General features: G+C 40.0%; 1 protein-coding gene across 3 annotated transcripts in view; it reads left to right on the top strand.

Moving 5' to 3' along the window:
* The first annotated feature begins 1,455 nt into the window (after positions 1-1,455).
* LOC115175774 (ras/Rap GTPase-activating protein SynGAP) overlaps positions 1,456-14,029 on the top strand; it is a 110,963-nt gene continuing 98,389 nt past the window's right edge. The window contains exon 1 of one of the 3 annotated variants that reach the window (XM_029735259.1): positions 1,456-1,806. In XM_029735259.1, coding sequence (XP_029591119.1) covers positions 1,785-1,806 — 22 coding nt within the window. In that variant the 5' untranslated portion in view covers positions 1,456-1,784. The remainder of the gene's footprint in view (positions 1,807-14,029) is intronic. The other 2 variants (XM_029735261.1, XM_029735263.1) reach the window with 2 other exon arrangements.

Here is a 14,029-nt window from a genome sequence, read left to right as displayed (position 1 = left end):
TCAATTATGATTGCATGTCTTCTTATATTAACTATATAATTATTAATATACGCCTACTGTGTGATAGCTAGCACATTAATTAGCTAACTAACGTTAGCCTGCCTAGCTGGAACTTCTGAAGAATAAAATGTTTTATTTCTACAATTTCCAAAAGCTAACCAAACAAAAACGTTTACGAGAAGTGTTTGTGTATTAGTAACACAATTTCTAACTTATTTGCATTCGTTTTTACATACACTTGTATGTTGACTTCATATTGATGTTGAGGTTCTAAGTTTTGGCAGACTTTTCTTAGCGGATGTACAATCATCGCGAATTGAATTATTGGCCGTTTCAGGCCACGAAGTGAACATAATTGTACACTCGCAAAGTCGGCGGGGCTTACGTTGCAAACCTCCCTTGCTTGACTAATCTTTTGGACCACGACAAATATGGCCGCCAGGATTCCCCCAAGGGCATAAGGTGAGGGTAAGTGGACAAGGGTGTGTCTTTTGAGTTTGAAACGCAGCCATGAAAGACCATGCAATCAAACGAATCTTCAGACTTCCTTGATCACGTGATAATGTTACTTTTAAACTAGCATCCATTCTGTGTTAGATCTGTAGTGCATTTGTGTTTTGGAGCGGTGGAGAAAGAGTGGGCAAGCTCGATTCGACTTGAGGATGGTGCAGCACAGTTCACATAGCCACAGTTGTTGTAGTGTAGGATATCTACAAATGTGTAGCCTACCACAACATTAGGAGAGGGGAAAACATAAAAACAGGGGAGTTTGAGTAGCCTCTAACCCCTCCCCGCAATCATGCAATCTACTTTCACTGGTGGTTGGTAGGTTATAAACTATTTAAATCCTTTAAAAGTTTAAATTAATGAAGTAGGTATTTAATTACATAAATTACCTCCATGCTTAAAGGGACAATCTGCAGTTGCTACATACATTTACTTAGAAATTAATGGTATGTACCCATTGATTAGTGAAGAATATAACTTATTTAAATCTATCATGAGCTTAGTTCCAGTGTCATACCCCATCAAAACCCCAAATATGAGCTTGTTTTACTCAAATGTTTGTAAACAAAGTAAATATAAACAAACACTATATAGACTCAAAACATGTTTTAAACTATACTTTTGATAGCATGTATTTCTCCAGCCCTGTCCCTCAGCTTTTTACCGAAACGGGCAGGGAGTCCGCTTTGCTACTGTTATTGTAACCGCTGATTACCGCTTTAATAGGAACTGAGAGAAAAGAGACGTGAAATTATAATAGTCAATAGTATTACACATTCACACTACCCGCCAAGCTCCCGGGCACTATTTTGAAAGTGCGTGTGTGTGCCAAGCGTATGAGCGTGCTTCTACGAGAACGCGGAAAATAGTTTAATTCAATGGGATTAAATTAAATGGGCATAGACTTTGTTCTGAGAACGATTAAGATAACATATAACGTGCACTTGGTAGCCTAATGCATTGCACACGCAACCGCTGAAACGCTCCACCTCTTCTTGCTTCTCTCTCCCACTCACTTCGGCTCGTGTGACATATCCTATTTCTATGTAGACTACAATTTACATGCATTGATGTTTATGTCCTTTACTCAATCGTCGGAAATGGTTTCCAAAGGAGATGGACTGAGTCATTTTTATACATTGCTGTTGTATTTTGTCAGTTAACGGTACCTAGGCTTTGTGCGATCATTATGTAGCTGTCTAATTAATGGAATTTCTATACTGACGAGATTGAAAGTGCTGAGAGCTTGCTCTCGGTGACTCCGATGTCTTTGGACAATGTCCTATGTCTCTTCGCAAGGTAAGATACCCAGATATTTAACAGCTCTTACAATCACGCTCCCTCTCGTTGCCTCATCACCCACAGAGAATGAGTAAGTGGTACAGTGCAGGTTGCGAGATTGTTTAGCGCTGTATCATTTTGTAAGGTATAAAATCATCGTGTTGCTGGGTCAACTGGACTATTTGATTTGCTGTTGATAGTGGTGGCCAAATGTTGTGCGTTTATGCACTGTAGCTGAATTGTTACAGTATTTCTTTTTTTTTTAAATGATATGTCTTCTTAACTATTTCAGTTGATGGAAACACTGAGTGTGTGACTAGTTGGTCCTGAAATACTCTGAGATGATTATACAGCATTAAATGTACTTGATGTTCTAATAGTGTGTATAAGTCGGTCATTATTCAATTATTGATTCGAAATGTGTTTTTTTGTCAATGCACAACCTGACCCTTTCGACAGTGCACTTCTCATTTGTATGGGGGAGCTGTTGGCCTCAGAGTATTTTACTAAAGCCTACGCCAGCCACTGCACTGCACACATAGTGTATTTTTAGATTTCAAAATAGCCCAACGGTGAAAAGTCGTGGAATTGAGGTGAGAATATTTGGAGCACGGGGTCATAGTATTACACCGATAAACTGAGGGTCATTTAAGTTCGTGTTTTGCATAGCCCAAACAAATGAAATCATTTCATATTTCTTAAATATGGATATACATAGGATCAAGCTGATACAGGTTTGTGTTATAGCTTTGGAATTTAGTAGTCACAATGTTGGACTGTTAATCGGAACTGTGTATCTGCTTTGTATTAATTTCCTGTTGTAAATATATTGAGATCTTATTGTCACTGGACTAATTGCTTAATCACCCTAGGCATAATTAACATAACTTTCATTCATAGCACATTAAGGAAATCAAAAGGCCTTGATCAGTAAGAACTAATTTGTTTAGTTCATGAAATATACCATTAATCATCTTAAAGTCCATATCAATCTTAGTCTGAGTACTCCCCTCCACAAAAAAAACCCCAGAATAAACATTTACCAATTTAACTTGATTGAGAATGGAGAACATTTGTTATTTGTAAACTGACAAATAATAGCTTGGTTCCTTAACACTTGAAAGAGCAAACATGCAACTTCACTCAGCTTTTCTTTCATGTTTTGTCATTCTGGAGACATTCATTTGAATATATAATGATCTCAGCTCATCAACCGAATTGTCAAACATGTTTGCCCCAAAATATTTTGACATTATATGGATTTTATAGATGACTGGAGACATCAACATTACTGTATGTGCTGTAACCCAATCATTGAGTTTGTTGCTGTAATGCACAGGTACTTCCTTGCAAGTTTGCTTAGCTTTGAGAAGTTCACTTTGACCCTTAAAGTGTCTCATTAGTGTATCAGAAAAGATGTTAGGAATCCTGATACAATTGTTTTTAGGACTAAAACCACTCCTAGTTTTAGATTAGGGTGTTGAATTATGTTATGAAACTGTTAGGACAGTTCATTAGGTGTGATATTTAGATTTTGGTTAACACTTTATTTGAAGGGTACTTATTATAAGGATGTCCTAAAGCAGTGGTATACAAACTTTTTCAACTGGGACCCCATTTTTTTTTTGCCTGAATTTTTCTCGACCCATTTTTTCACAAGAATTTCTCATGACCCCAACCCAGATCTAATGACACAACCTTAAAGTCATTAAATGTATATTTTTACATCAACAAATAACCTTCAATTCATGGCATTTTAATTTCTTATCAACATAAATACATTTACTCAATAAAATTGTATTTTTATTTGCAATTTTTGTTTTGGGGTGGGGTTGGCAAGCCTACTGCAGTTCCCCGAAAGCCCAGTAGGGGTCGCAACCACGACTTTGAATACCACTGTCCTAGAGGGATACTTCACTCAAATGACAAAACTACTTACAGAATTTGTTTCCTTATACTTAAAAAAGAATGGTCAGAGATGTTTTTTTCTAAGACACATTTGCAATAAAACAATAATTCCTAAATTCGTTGTACAACACAATGATTAAGGTTGTAGCATTGTTTTTTAACTTGACTGGGCCTTTACAAATGTATTTGTAATCGTCCATTTACCAAAATCCATTAGGCCTACTTGTAAAACCCTATCAGAGTACAAAATGTGTATGCTTAAGCACAGCAGAGTTCTAGAATATTGGACCGTTAGCTTTCGTACTTTTCGAATTTTCGTCGCTGCTCAAGCAATTTCTCCACACATTCAAATGAATAGAGGCGTAAATGGAGCCGCGTTGGTTGGTAATATTGGGGAGGTGCGCAGTCGGGCTGTGTGGTCTCAAACGTCCCTGCGTCTGTGGACTCTGAATTACTCTTAATGAGTTACTCACCCTGTGAAACAAACCCAGTGTGTTCCATTTTAGCTAGAGAGAAAAGGGAATGTAGTTTTGGTCCTGTGAGATGCAGAAAATAGTAACCTGTCCTCGATTCATAGATAGACTGAAAGGAATGTAATAGCCCTTAGGAAATGCATCATCACTTCCCTGGCACACACCCCAACACACCCACCCCTTTACTGATACAGGATCATGCACACACAAAGAAACAGTTTCATGCATACACTAGACTGGAGTAAATATAAGATTGTCAGTTGAAACCCAGGGCTGACTGAGGGAATCTGAGGTGTGAGGCGGAAGGTTACTGGTTTTAGACACGGGTCCCCATGTAGGGTGACCACATTTAAAATACCCATCTCATTATAGAATATGTATAAAATGCATCTTCCAATTGCAACCTCTGCCTATGCCCACACATATTGTTTCAATAACATTGTCTATTTTTAATACCCTCAAACATAAAGTTAGGCAGACCTCATTTCAAAATAGGCCATCATCCCTGTCAATTGTGAACAATAATTATTATCACATTTTACCGGTGAAACGTCCAAACTAACTTCATCTGCATGCCAGTCATTTGATCTCAATCAGTTTCATGGGAATATGCATTAACATCGTCTTGACTTAATGTTTCATAAACAAATTAGAGCAGATGGTGTTAAACTATAGCTTAGCCTACAGCCTTCCTGTATTTTGTTCAAATACAAGCACATAATGCCTAGTGTGGCGCTCAGTTGTTTTGGCCGCATGCGAAAAAAAGTGACTATTCAGTTAACCATCCTAAAATCTCATGAGAAATTAGGTGTTGTTTTTGATGTAACAGTAAAGTTATACTATTGTATTATATTTGTTTATGTTATGTAGAATACTGATGTGATATTCCAAGACATTGATTCCGCTTTGATCTAACTTTACTAAACGAGCACCATTGTTAGAAGTGGCGTAGAGACACTCCGGTGCTCTCCAGCAGCACAACAGTGGAAGTCAGTGTCGTTTAATTTGAGCATGGCCTTATTTCTATTACAACATATTGGATGACTGTCATTCACATTCCATTCACCCTGTTCAATGTAACATCAATAGGTTTAGGCTACTACATGATACTCAAATTTTCCCTATAACCATCATGAGGTTGCTACAAATGAATTAAAGTTTACAACATAGGTGCACACAGGTTGAGAGAAAAATGTACTTTGAAATTGAAGAGTTCCAGTGTTGTGTTGGATAGGTAGCCAGCTAGCTAACATAATATCCCTCTGTTTGAGCCGGGTGTTTGAGTAGACTAAACTAGCTCGCTAGCCGCATTTGCTAGCTAAGTAAGTGAAAGTCTGAGTGAAAAAAATGATGAAATATAGCTATCTCTCTGGCTTCTCTTTCATTTTTGAATAAAATAATTTGTTCAAAACTGTTCAACTATTGTCGTTCTCTCTCTTTGAGTCAACTTCTCACCACATTTTATGCACTGCAGTGCTGACTAGCCGTAGCTTATGGGTTCAGTACTAGATTCATTCTCTGATCCTTTGATTTGGTGGACAACATGTTAGTTCATGCTGCAAGAGCACTGATAGGTTGGAGGACGTCCTATGGAAGTTGTCATAATTACTGTGTAAGTCTTTGGAAGGGTGTGAGAACTTGAGCCTCCTAGGTTTTGTATTGAAGTCAATGTACACAGAGGTAGAAGGAAGCTTGCTGTCCTCCGGCTACACCATGGTGCTACCCTACAGAGTGCTGTTGAGGCTACTGTAGACATTCATTGCAAAACAGTCTGTTGTTGATCAATTATTCGGTGACGTGAATATATTTAGTATAGTTTTTTCTAAAAATGATATATATTTTTTTAAATTGTAAAACATTTAAAAAGTTAATTACTGAGGAGGATGGTCCTCCCCTTCCTCTGAGGAGCCTCCACTGCACTACACCCCTGCTCCCACTGCACTAAACGAGCTAATTGAAGCGCACCTAGCTTACTCTTTTGTCTTGCATAAAATTTGGTGATGCAGCAATGAGAGACCACATGTGTCTGTTTAATGAAAATCTGGGAATACACTACATGACCAAAAGTATATGGACACCTGCTCATCGAACATCTCATTCCAAAATCATGGACATTAATATGGAGTTGGTCCCCCCTTTGCTGCTATAACAGCCTCCATTCTTCTGGAAAGGCTTTTCACTAGATGTTGGAACATTGCTGCGTGCCTTGCTACCATTCAGCCGCAATAGCATTAGTGAGATCTGGCACTGATGTTTGGCGATTAGGCCTGGCTCGCAGTCGGCTTTCCAATTCATCCAAAGTAGTTTGATGGGGTTGATGTCGGGGCTCTGTGCAGGCCAGTCAAGGTCTTCCACACCAATCTTAAAAAAACATTTCTGTATGGACCTCACTTTGTGCACAGGGGCATTGTCATGCTGAAACAGCCTTCCCCAAACTGTTTCCACAAAATTGGAAGCACAGAATCATCTAGAATGTTTTATTTAACTATGGAAGTCAGTTAAGAACAAATGCTTATTTACAATGACAGCCTAGGAACAGCCTTGTTCAGGTGCAGAACAACAGATTTTTACATTGTCAGCTCAGGGATTTGAACTAGCAACCTTTCAGGTATTGGCCAAGCACTCTAACCACTAGGCTACCTGAATTTCATTATATGCTGTAGCATTATGTAGACTTTTTCTACTGTATTATTGACTGTATGTTTGTTTAGTCCATGTGTAACTCTGTGTTGTTGTGTGTCGAACTGCTTTGCTTTATCTTGGCCAGGTCACTGTTGTAAATGAGAACTTGTTCTCAACTAGCCTACCTGGTTAAATAAAGGTGAAATAAAATAAAATAAAAAATTAAGATTTCCCTTCACTGGAACTCAGAGGCCGAGCCCAAACCACGAAAAACAGCGCCAGACCATTATTCCTCTTCCACCAAACTTTTCAGTTGGCACTACGCATTGGGGCAAGTAGCGTTTTCCTGGAATCTGCCAAACCCAGATTCATCACTCCGAGTTGTCCTTATGTTAGGTCCTGATCTGGCTATGCCAACTGGTTGTGGGCTACACTAGTTCATTTAGCAGACAAGATTTGCTTTGGAATTCCGTGGCATTTTTTATATTATTTTATAGTATGAAGAATACAATTGAACAAAGCTGAATAAAATATTAATATTTATGCGCACATGCTGCTATTCTGTGTTCAGCGGCCAATAAAGAAATAGGTACTCCTATATGCTTAATTTAGAGTTATTAATGTAACTTAGTTGATCGAAAAATGTTGGGCTATGTCTTTAGATTTTTAATACATTGATGCGATTCTAATGATGATTGGAAAAAATTGCTGGAAAGGCATGAGCTCTGCTTTGTTTTTTTTGCGCAGACTGTACACACTTCATTAGTTTCCCATTCACAATTTGACAAGCACTTGATAATGCCTCAAATTTCATGGCGGCATCCCCTTTGTGGCCATAATGCACCCTAAAAAAATCCATGCCCTTGCCCCGGAGTGCTGCATTGTGCCCTTCTCCCTGAGTGCCGCGCGCTCCTAACTCTCTATCATGTGATCTGGTCTTTCTCACAGGATACAAGTGAAGACAGACACATCAGGACGCAACTGCGCGCGTCCTTATCAATTTACGAGGTGCATATTGAAGATATTGGAAGAACTGTCCACATTTACTTTTCGTCAGCTCACAAGATGAGTAAGTCTAACGAACAGCAAAACCACTAGCCTATATCAATCTACTATCCCCTATAGTAGTTGACCTATTCTATTCTGTGTGAGAAATGAAAATTCCAAACATTGTCTGGGACAGTTGTGGGATGCAATAGATCCCAAATTAATACAACCACTAGCATCAAAAAAAACGTTTTACTCAATTCGAAGGAATTGCCCGTAGAACCCAGAGACACGATTGTGTCAAGGCACAGATCTGGGGAAGTGTACCAAAACATTTCTGCAGCATTGAAGAGCCCCAAGAACACAGTGGCCTCCATCATTCTTAAATGGAAGAAGTTTGGAAACACAAAGACTCTTCCTAGAGCTGTCCATCCGGCCAAACTGAGCAATCGGGGAGAAGGGCCTGGGTCAGGGAGGTGACCAAGAACCCAATGGTCACTCGCACAGAGCTACAGAGTTCCTCTGTGGAGATGGGAGATCACTCCAGAAGGACAACCATCTCTGCAGCACTCCGCCGATCAGGCCTTTATGGTAGAGTGGCCAGGTGGAAGCCACTTTTCAGTAAAAGACACGACAGCCCGCTTGGAGTTTGCCAAAAGGCCCATAAAGACTCTCAGACCATGAGAAACAAGATTCTCTGGTCTGATGAAACCAAGATTGAACTCTTTGGCCTGAATGCCAAGCATCACATCTGGAGGAAACCTGGCACCATCCCTACGGTGAAGCATGGTGTTGGCAGCATCAAGCTGCAGGGATATTTTTTAGCGGCAAGGAGTGGGAGACTAGTCAGGATCAAGGGATAGATTAACGGAGCAAAGTACAGAGAGATCATTGATGAAAACTTATTCCAGAGTGCTCAGGACCTCAGTCTGGGGCAAAGGTTCACCTTCCAACAGGACAACAACCCTAAGCACACATCCAAGACAACGCAGGACTGGGTATGGGACAAGTCTCTGAATGTCCTTGAGTGGCCCAGCTAGAGCCCAGACTTGAACCCGATCAAACATCTCTGGAGAGACCTGAAAATGGCTGTGCAGCGGCACTCTTCATCCAAACTGACAGAGCTTGAGACGATCTGCAGAGAAGAATGGGAGAAACTCCCCAAATACAGGTGTGCCAAGCTTGTAGCGTCATATCCAATAAGACTCAAGTCTGTAATCGCTGCCAAAGGTGCTTCAACAAAGTACTGAGAAAAGGGTCTGAATACTTATGAAAATGTGATATTTCCATGTTTTATTTTTAATACGTTTGCAAAATTTTCTAGAAACCTGTTTTTGCTTGGTCATCATGGTGTATTGTGTGTAGATTTGATGAGGGAAAAAAACTATTTCATACATTTTAGATGAGGCTGTAACGTAACAAAATGTGGAAAACTTCCGAATGCACTGTATAGGCCTATGGGCTAGGCTACATGAGGTGTACAACTATAATTTTAAAAAAGGCGCAAAAAAAGGCATCATTTACAAGTCATAATATATCATCTTGTTTTTACATATACTAAATAATATATGTGTGAAATTTGTTTTGATTTAGAATGGACCATTATCATGCACCTGTATCGAAACAGGGGCAGCGGGGGAAAAAAATACATGTCATCTATGCATTTAAATAGTGAATGGAGGATGGTTTTCCGGTGGTTAATTTTCATGCCAGCCAGGTAGGCTATACTCCTGTTGTAAATATAACAATGTGCTTAATATTAGAAAAGTTGAGAAATACATATAGTATGCCATGCCTATAGAACGCTGATGGGATCCTCCTCTTTTTAAGAGAGGCCATCACTGTTTTCTTGCGCAATTGCATAGCCTATAGAAATGTTGCACAACATGAGCTCATGGTCTCTCATGAAGTGTTTGATTCGATTTTCAAACACATTTGCATTGATGTCAGAGTGATTACAGGGACAATAGAATGCTGAGTACCAGGCAGTTAGCAAGTTTGGTAGCCTACTAACAACCAGCAGCAGCATCAGAGCTTGGAGAAGCCTAATTACCATGACTAAACAGTCACGTGGAATTTGACTGCCTTCATGACTCGTGACTGCCAGTGTGGCGGTAATACGGTCATCGCAACAGCCCTAGTCAGAGTAGCTAGTGAGACAGTTGTATCGTGAGTACTGTGTGTCAGAGTAGTTTAGGTCTTGTGATGAAATGTCATCTGGCTAACTAGCAAAGCTAGCCTTCTGTTTCCCACCCCTGCACTGAATATGGACCGCTATCGCATGCATGTGTTACTCCCACTCCCAGAACTCACACACACCCACACACAGACACAGAGAAGAGCAAGGACCACTCTTGTTCTTGTTCATCTAGTCCCATTAAGGAACGAAGCCCAGGCCTGCAATGTAGTAAGATACTTTTTACATTTCAGAGCTCTCAATAGTAATAAGGGGTACCCCAGGTTTTTCAAGTTTGCAACCGGTTTTACTTCATTGAATGATTGTTTTTTCTGATGGTGAATTACTGAGTTTACTATGACTTTATAAATTCTAGTTCTTCTGCATGATACCATACTGATTGGTTCTGTTAATGATTGAAGCCTTTTCTCTTGCATGATCCCATACTGATTGCTTTTGTTTCTAAATTGTAGTGTTTTACAATATACCATTTGGGTTTATTAAGAGTTATATGCCTTGCATTTGATTCCATTCTAAATAGTTTTATTTCTGTATATACAGTGAGGGGGAAAAAGTATTTGATCCCCTGCTGATTTTGTACGTTTGCCCACTGACAAAGAAATGATCAGTCTATAATTTTAATGGTAGGTTTATTTGAACAGTGAGAGACAGAATAACAACAAAAAAATCCAGAAAAAACCATGTCAAAAATGTTATAAATTGATTTGCATTTTAATGAGGGAAATAAGTATTTGACCCCCTCTCAATCAGAAAGATTTCTGGCTCCCAGGTGTCTTTTATACAGGTAACGAGCTAAGATTAGGAGCACACACTTAAAGGGAGTGCTCCTAATCTCAGTTTGTTACCTGTATAAAAGACACCTGTCCACAGAAGCAATCAATCAATCAGATTCCAAACTCTCCACCATGGCCAAGACCAAAGAGCTCTCCAAGGATGTCAGGGACAAGATTGTAGACCTACACAAGGCTGGAATGGGCTACAAGACCATCGCCAAGCAGCTTGGTGAGAAGGTGACAACAGTTGGTGCGATTATTCGCAAATGGAAGAAACACAAAATAACTGTCAATCTCCCACGGCCTGGGGCTCTATGCAAGATCTCACCTCGTGGAGTTGCAATGATCATGAGAACGGTGAGGAATCAGCCCAGAACTACACGGGAGGATCTTGTCAATGATTTCAAGGCAGCTGGGACCATAGTCACCAAGAAAACAATTGGTAACACACTACGCCGTGAAGGACTGAAATCCTGCAGCGCCCACAAGGTCCCCCTGCTCAAGAAAGCACATATACATGCCTGTCTGAAGTTTGCCAATGAACATCTGAATGATTCAGAGGACAACTGGGTGAAAGTGTTGTGGTCAGATGAGACCAAAATGGAGCTCTTTGGCATCAACTCAACTCGCCGTGTTTGGAGGAGGAGGAATGCTGCCTATGACCGCAAGAACACCATCACCACCATCAAACATGGAGGTGGAAACATTATGCTTTGGGGGTGTTTTTCTGCTAAGGGGACAGGACAACTTCACCACATCAAAGGGACGATGGACGGGGCCATGTACCGTCAAATCTTGGGTGAGAACCTCCTTCCCTCAGCCAGGGCATTGAAAATGGGTCGTGGATGGGTATTCCAGCATGACAATGACCCAAAACACACGGACAAGGCAACAAAGGAGTGGCTCAAGAAGAAGGACATTAAGGTCCTGGAGTGGCCTTGCCAGTCTCCAGACCTTAATCCCATAGAAAATCTGTGGAGGGAGCTGATGGTTCGAGTTGCCAAACGTCCGCCTCAAAACCTTAATGACTTGGAGAAGATCTGCAAAGAGGAGTGGGACAAAATCCCTCCTGAGATGTGTGCAAACCTGGTGGTAAACTACAAGAAATGTCTGACCTCTGTGATTGCCAAGAAGGTCATGTTTTTCAGAGGGGTCAAATACATATTTCCCTCATTAAAATGCAAATTAATTTATAAAATTTTTGACATGCGCTTTTCTGGATTTTTTGTTGTTATTCTGTCTCTCACTGTTCAAATAAACCTACCATTAAAATTATAGACTGATCATTTCTTTGTAAGTGGGCAAACGTACAAAATCAGCAGGGGATTAAATACTTTTTTCCCTCACTGTACTGAATTAAGCCCAAAGGTTATTTGTACTGTCCAAATAAGATCATGTATTCCAATTTCCTTAATTTGGTTATTTTTTAGTAAACAGATGAAGTCGGAAGTTTACATACACCTTAGCCAAATACATTTAAACTCAGTTTTTCAAAATTCCTGACATTTAATCCTAGTAAAAATTCCCTGTTTTAGGTCAGTTAGGATCACCACTTTTTTTAAGAATGTGAAATGTCAGAATAATAGTAGAGGGAATACTTTATTTAAACTTTTATTTATTTCATCATATTCCCAGTGGGTCAGAAGTTTACATACACTCAATTAATATTTGGTAGCATTGCCTTTAAATTGTTTAACTTGGGTCAAACGTTTCTGGTAGCCTTCCACAAGCTTAGGTTGGGTGAATTCTGGCCCATTCCTCCTGACAGAGCTGGTGTAACTGAGTCAGGTTTGTAGGCCTCCTTGTTCGCACATCCTTTTTCAGTTCTGCCCAAAAATGTTCTATAGGATTGAGGTCAGGGCTTTGAGATGGCCACTCTAATACCTTGACTTTATTGTCCTTAAGCCATTTTGCCACAACTTTGGAAGTATGCTGTGTGTCATTGTCCTTTTGGAAGACCCATTTGCGACCAAGCTTTAACTTCCTGACTGATGTCTTGAGCTGTTGCTTCAATATATCCACATAATTTCCCTCCGTCATGATGCCATCTATTTTGTGAAGTGCACCAGTCCCTCCTGCAGCAAAGCACCCCCACAACATGATGCTGCCATCCCCGTGCTTCACAGTTGGGATAGTGTTCTTCGGCTTGCAAGCCTCCCCCTTTCCCTCCAAACATAACGATGGTCATTATGGCAAAACAGTTCTATTTTTGTTTTATCAGACCAGAGGACATTTCTCCAAAAAGTATGATCTTTGTCCCCATGTGCAGTTGCAAACCGTAATCTGGCTTTTTTATGGTGGTTTTGGAGCAGTGGCTTCTTCCTTGCTGAGCGGCCTTTCAGATTATGTCGATATAGGACTCGTTTTACTGTGGATATAGATACTTTAGTACCTGTTTCATCCAGCATCTTCACAAGGTCCTTGCTACTGTTCTGGGATTGATTTGCACTTTTCACACCAAAGTACGTTCATCTCTAGGAGACAGAACGTGTCACTTTCCTGAGCGGTATGACAGCTCAGTGGTCCCATGGTGTTTATACTTGTGTACTATTGTTTGTACAGATGAACAAAGAACCTTCAGGTGTTTGGAAATTGCTCCCAAGGATGAACCAAACTTGTGGAGGTCTACAATTTCTTTTCTAAGGTCTTGGCTGATTTCTTTTGATTTTCCCATGATGGCAAGCAAAGAGGCACTGAGTTTGAAGGTAGGCCTTGAAATACATCCACAGCTACACCTCCAATTGACTCAAATGATGTCAATTAGCCTATCAGAAGCTCCTAAAGCCATGACATCATTTTCTGGAATTTTCCAAGCTGTTTAAAGGCACAGCCAATTTAGTGTATGGAAACTTCTGACCCACTGGAATTGTGATACAGTGAAATAATCTGTCTGTAAACAATTGTTGGAAAATGTATTTGTGTCATGCACAAAGTAGATGTCCTAACTGACTTGCCAAAACTATACTTTGTTAACAATAAATGTGTGGAGTGGTTGAAAAACGAGTTTTAATGACTCCAACCTAAGTGTATGTAAACTTCCGACTTCAACTGTATGTGGTCACCTCTGTTTTACATCCTACAATGCTCAGTTACAGTAGAGGCACAGTAGTGGGGTTACATTAGCTAAATAGTTAGCATGATTTGCTAGCTAGCTGTTGTGCTAGCTAGGTAAAGTAAAGACACTGCATTGACACTCGGCAGCCAGCTACTGGCATCTGCTTCATGGAAACCAGTCCATTTTGATTGAATTATAATGTTAGTTCCTACAGTGGCCATGTAGC

Source organism: Salmo trutta, chromosome 36 (assembly GCF_901001165.1).
Source record: "Salmo trutta chromosome 36, fSalTru1.1, whole genome shotgun sequence".
Lineage (NCBI taxonomy): Eukaryota > Metazoa > Chordata > Actinopteri > Salmoniformes > Salmonidae > Salmo > Salmo trutta.
This window is presented reverse-complemented; position numbering and strand designations above follow the sequence as displayed.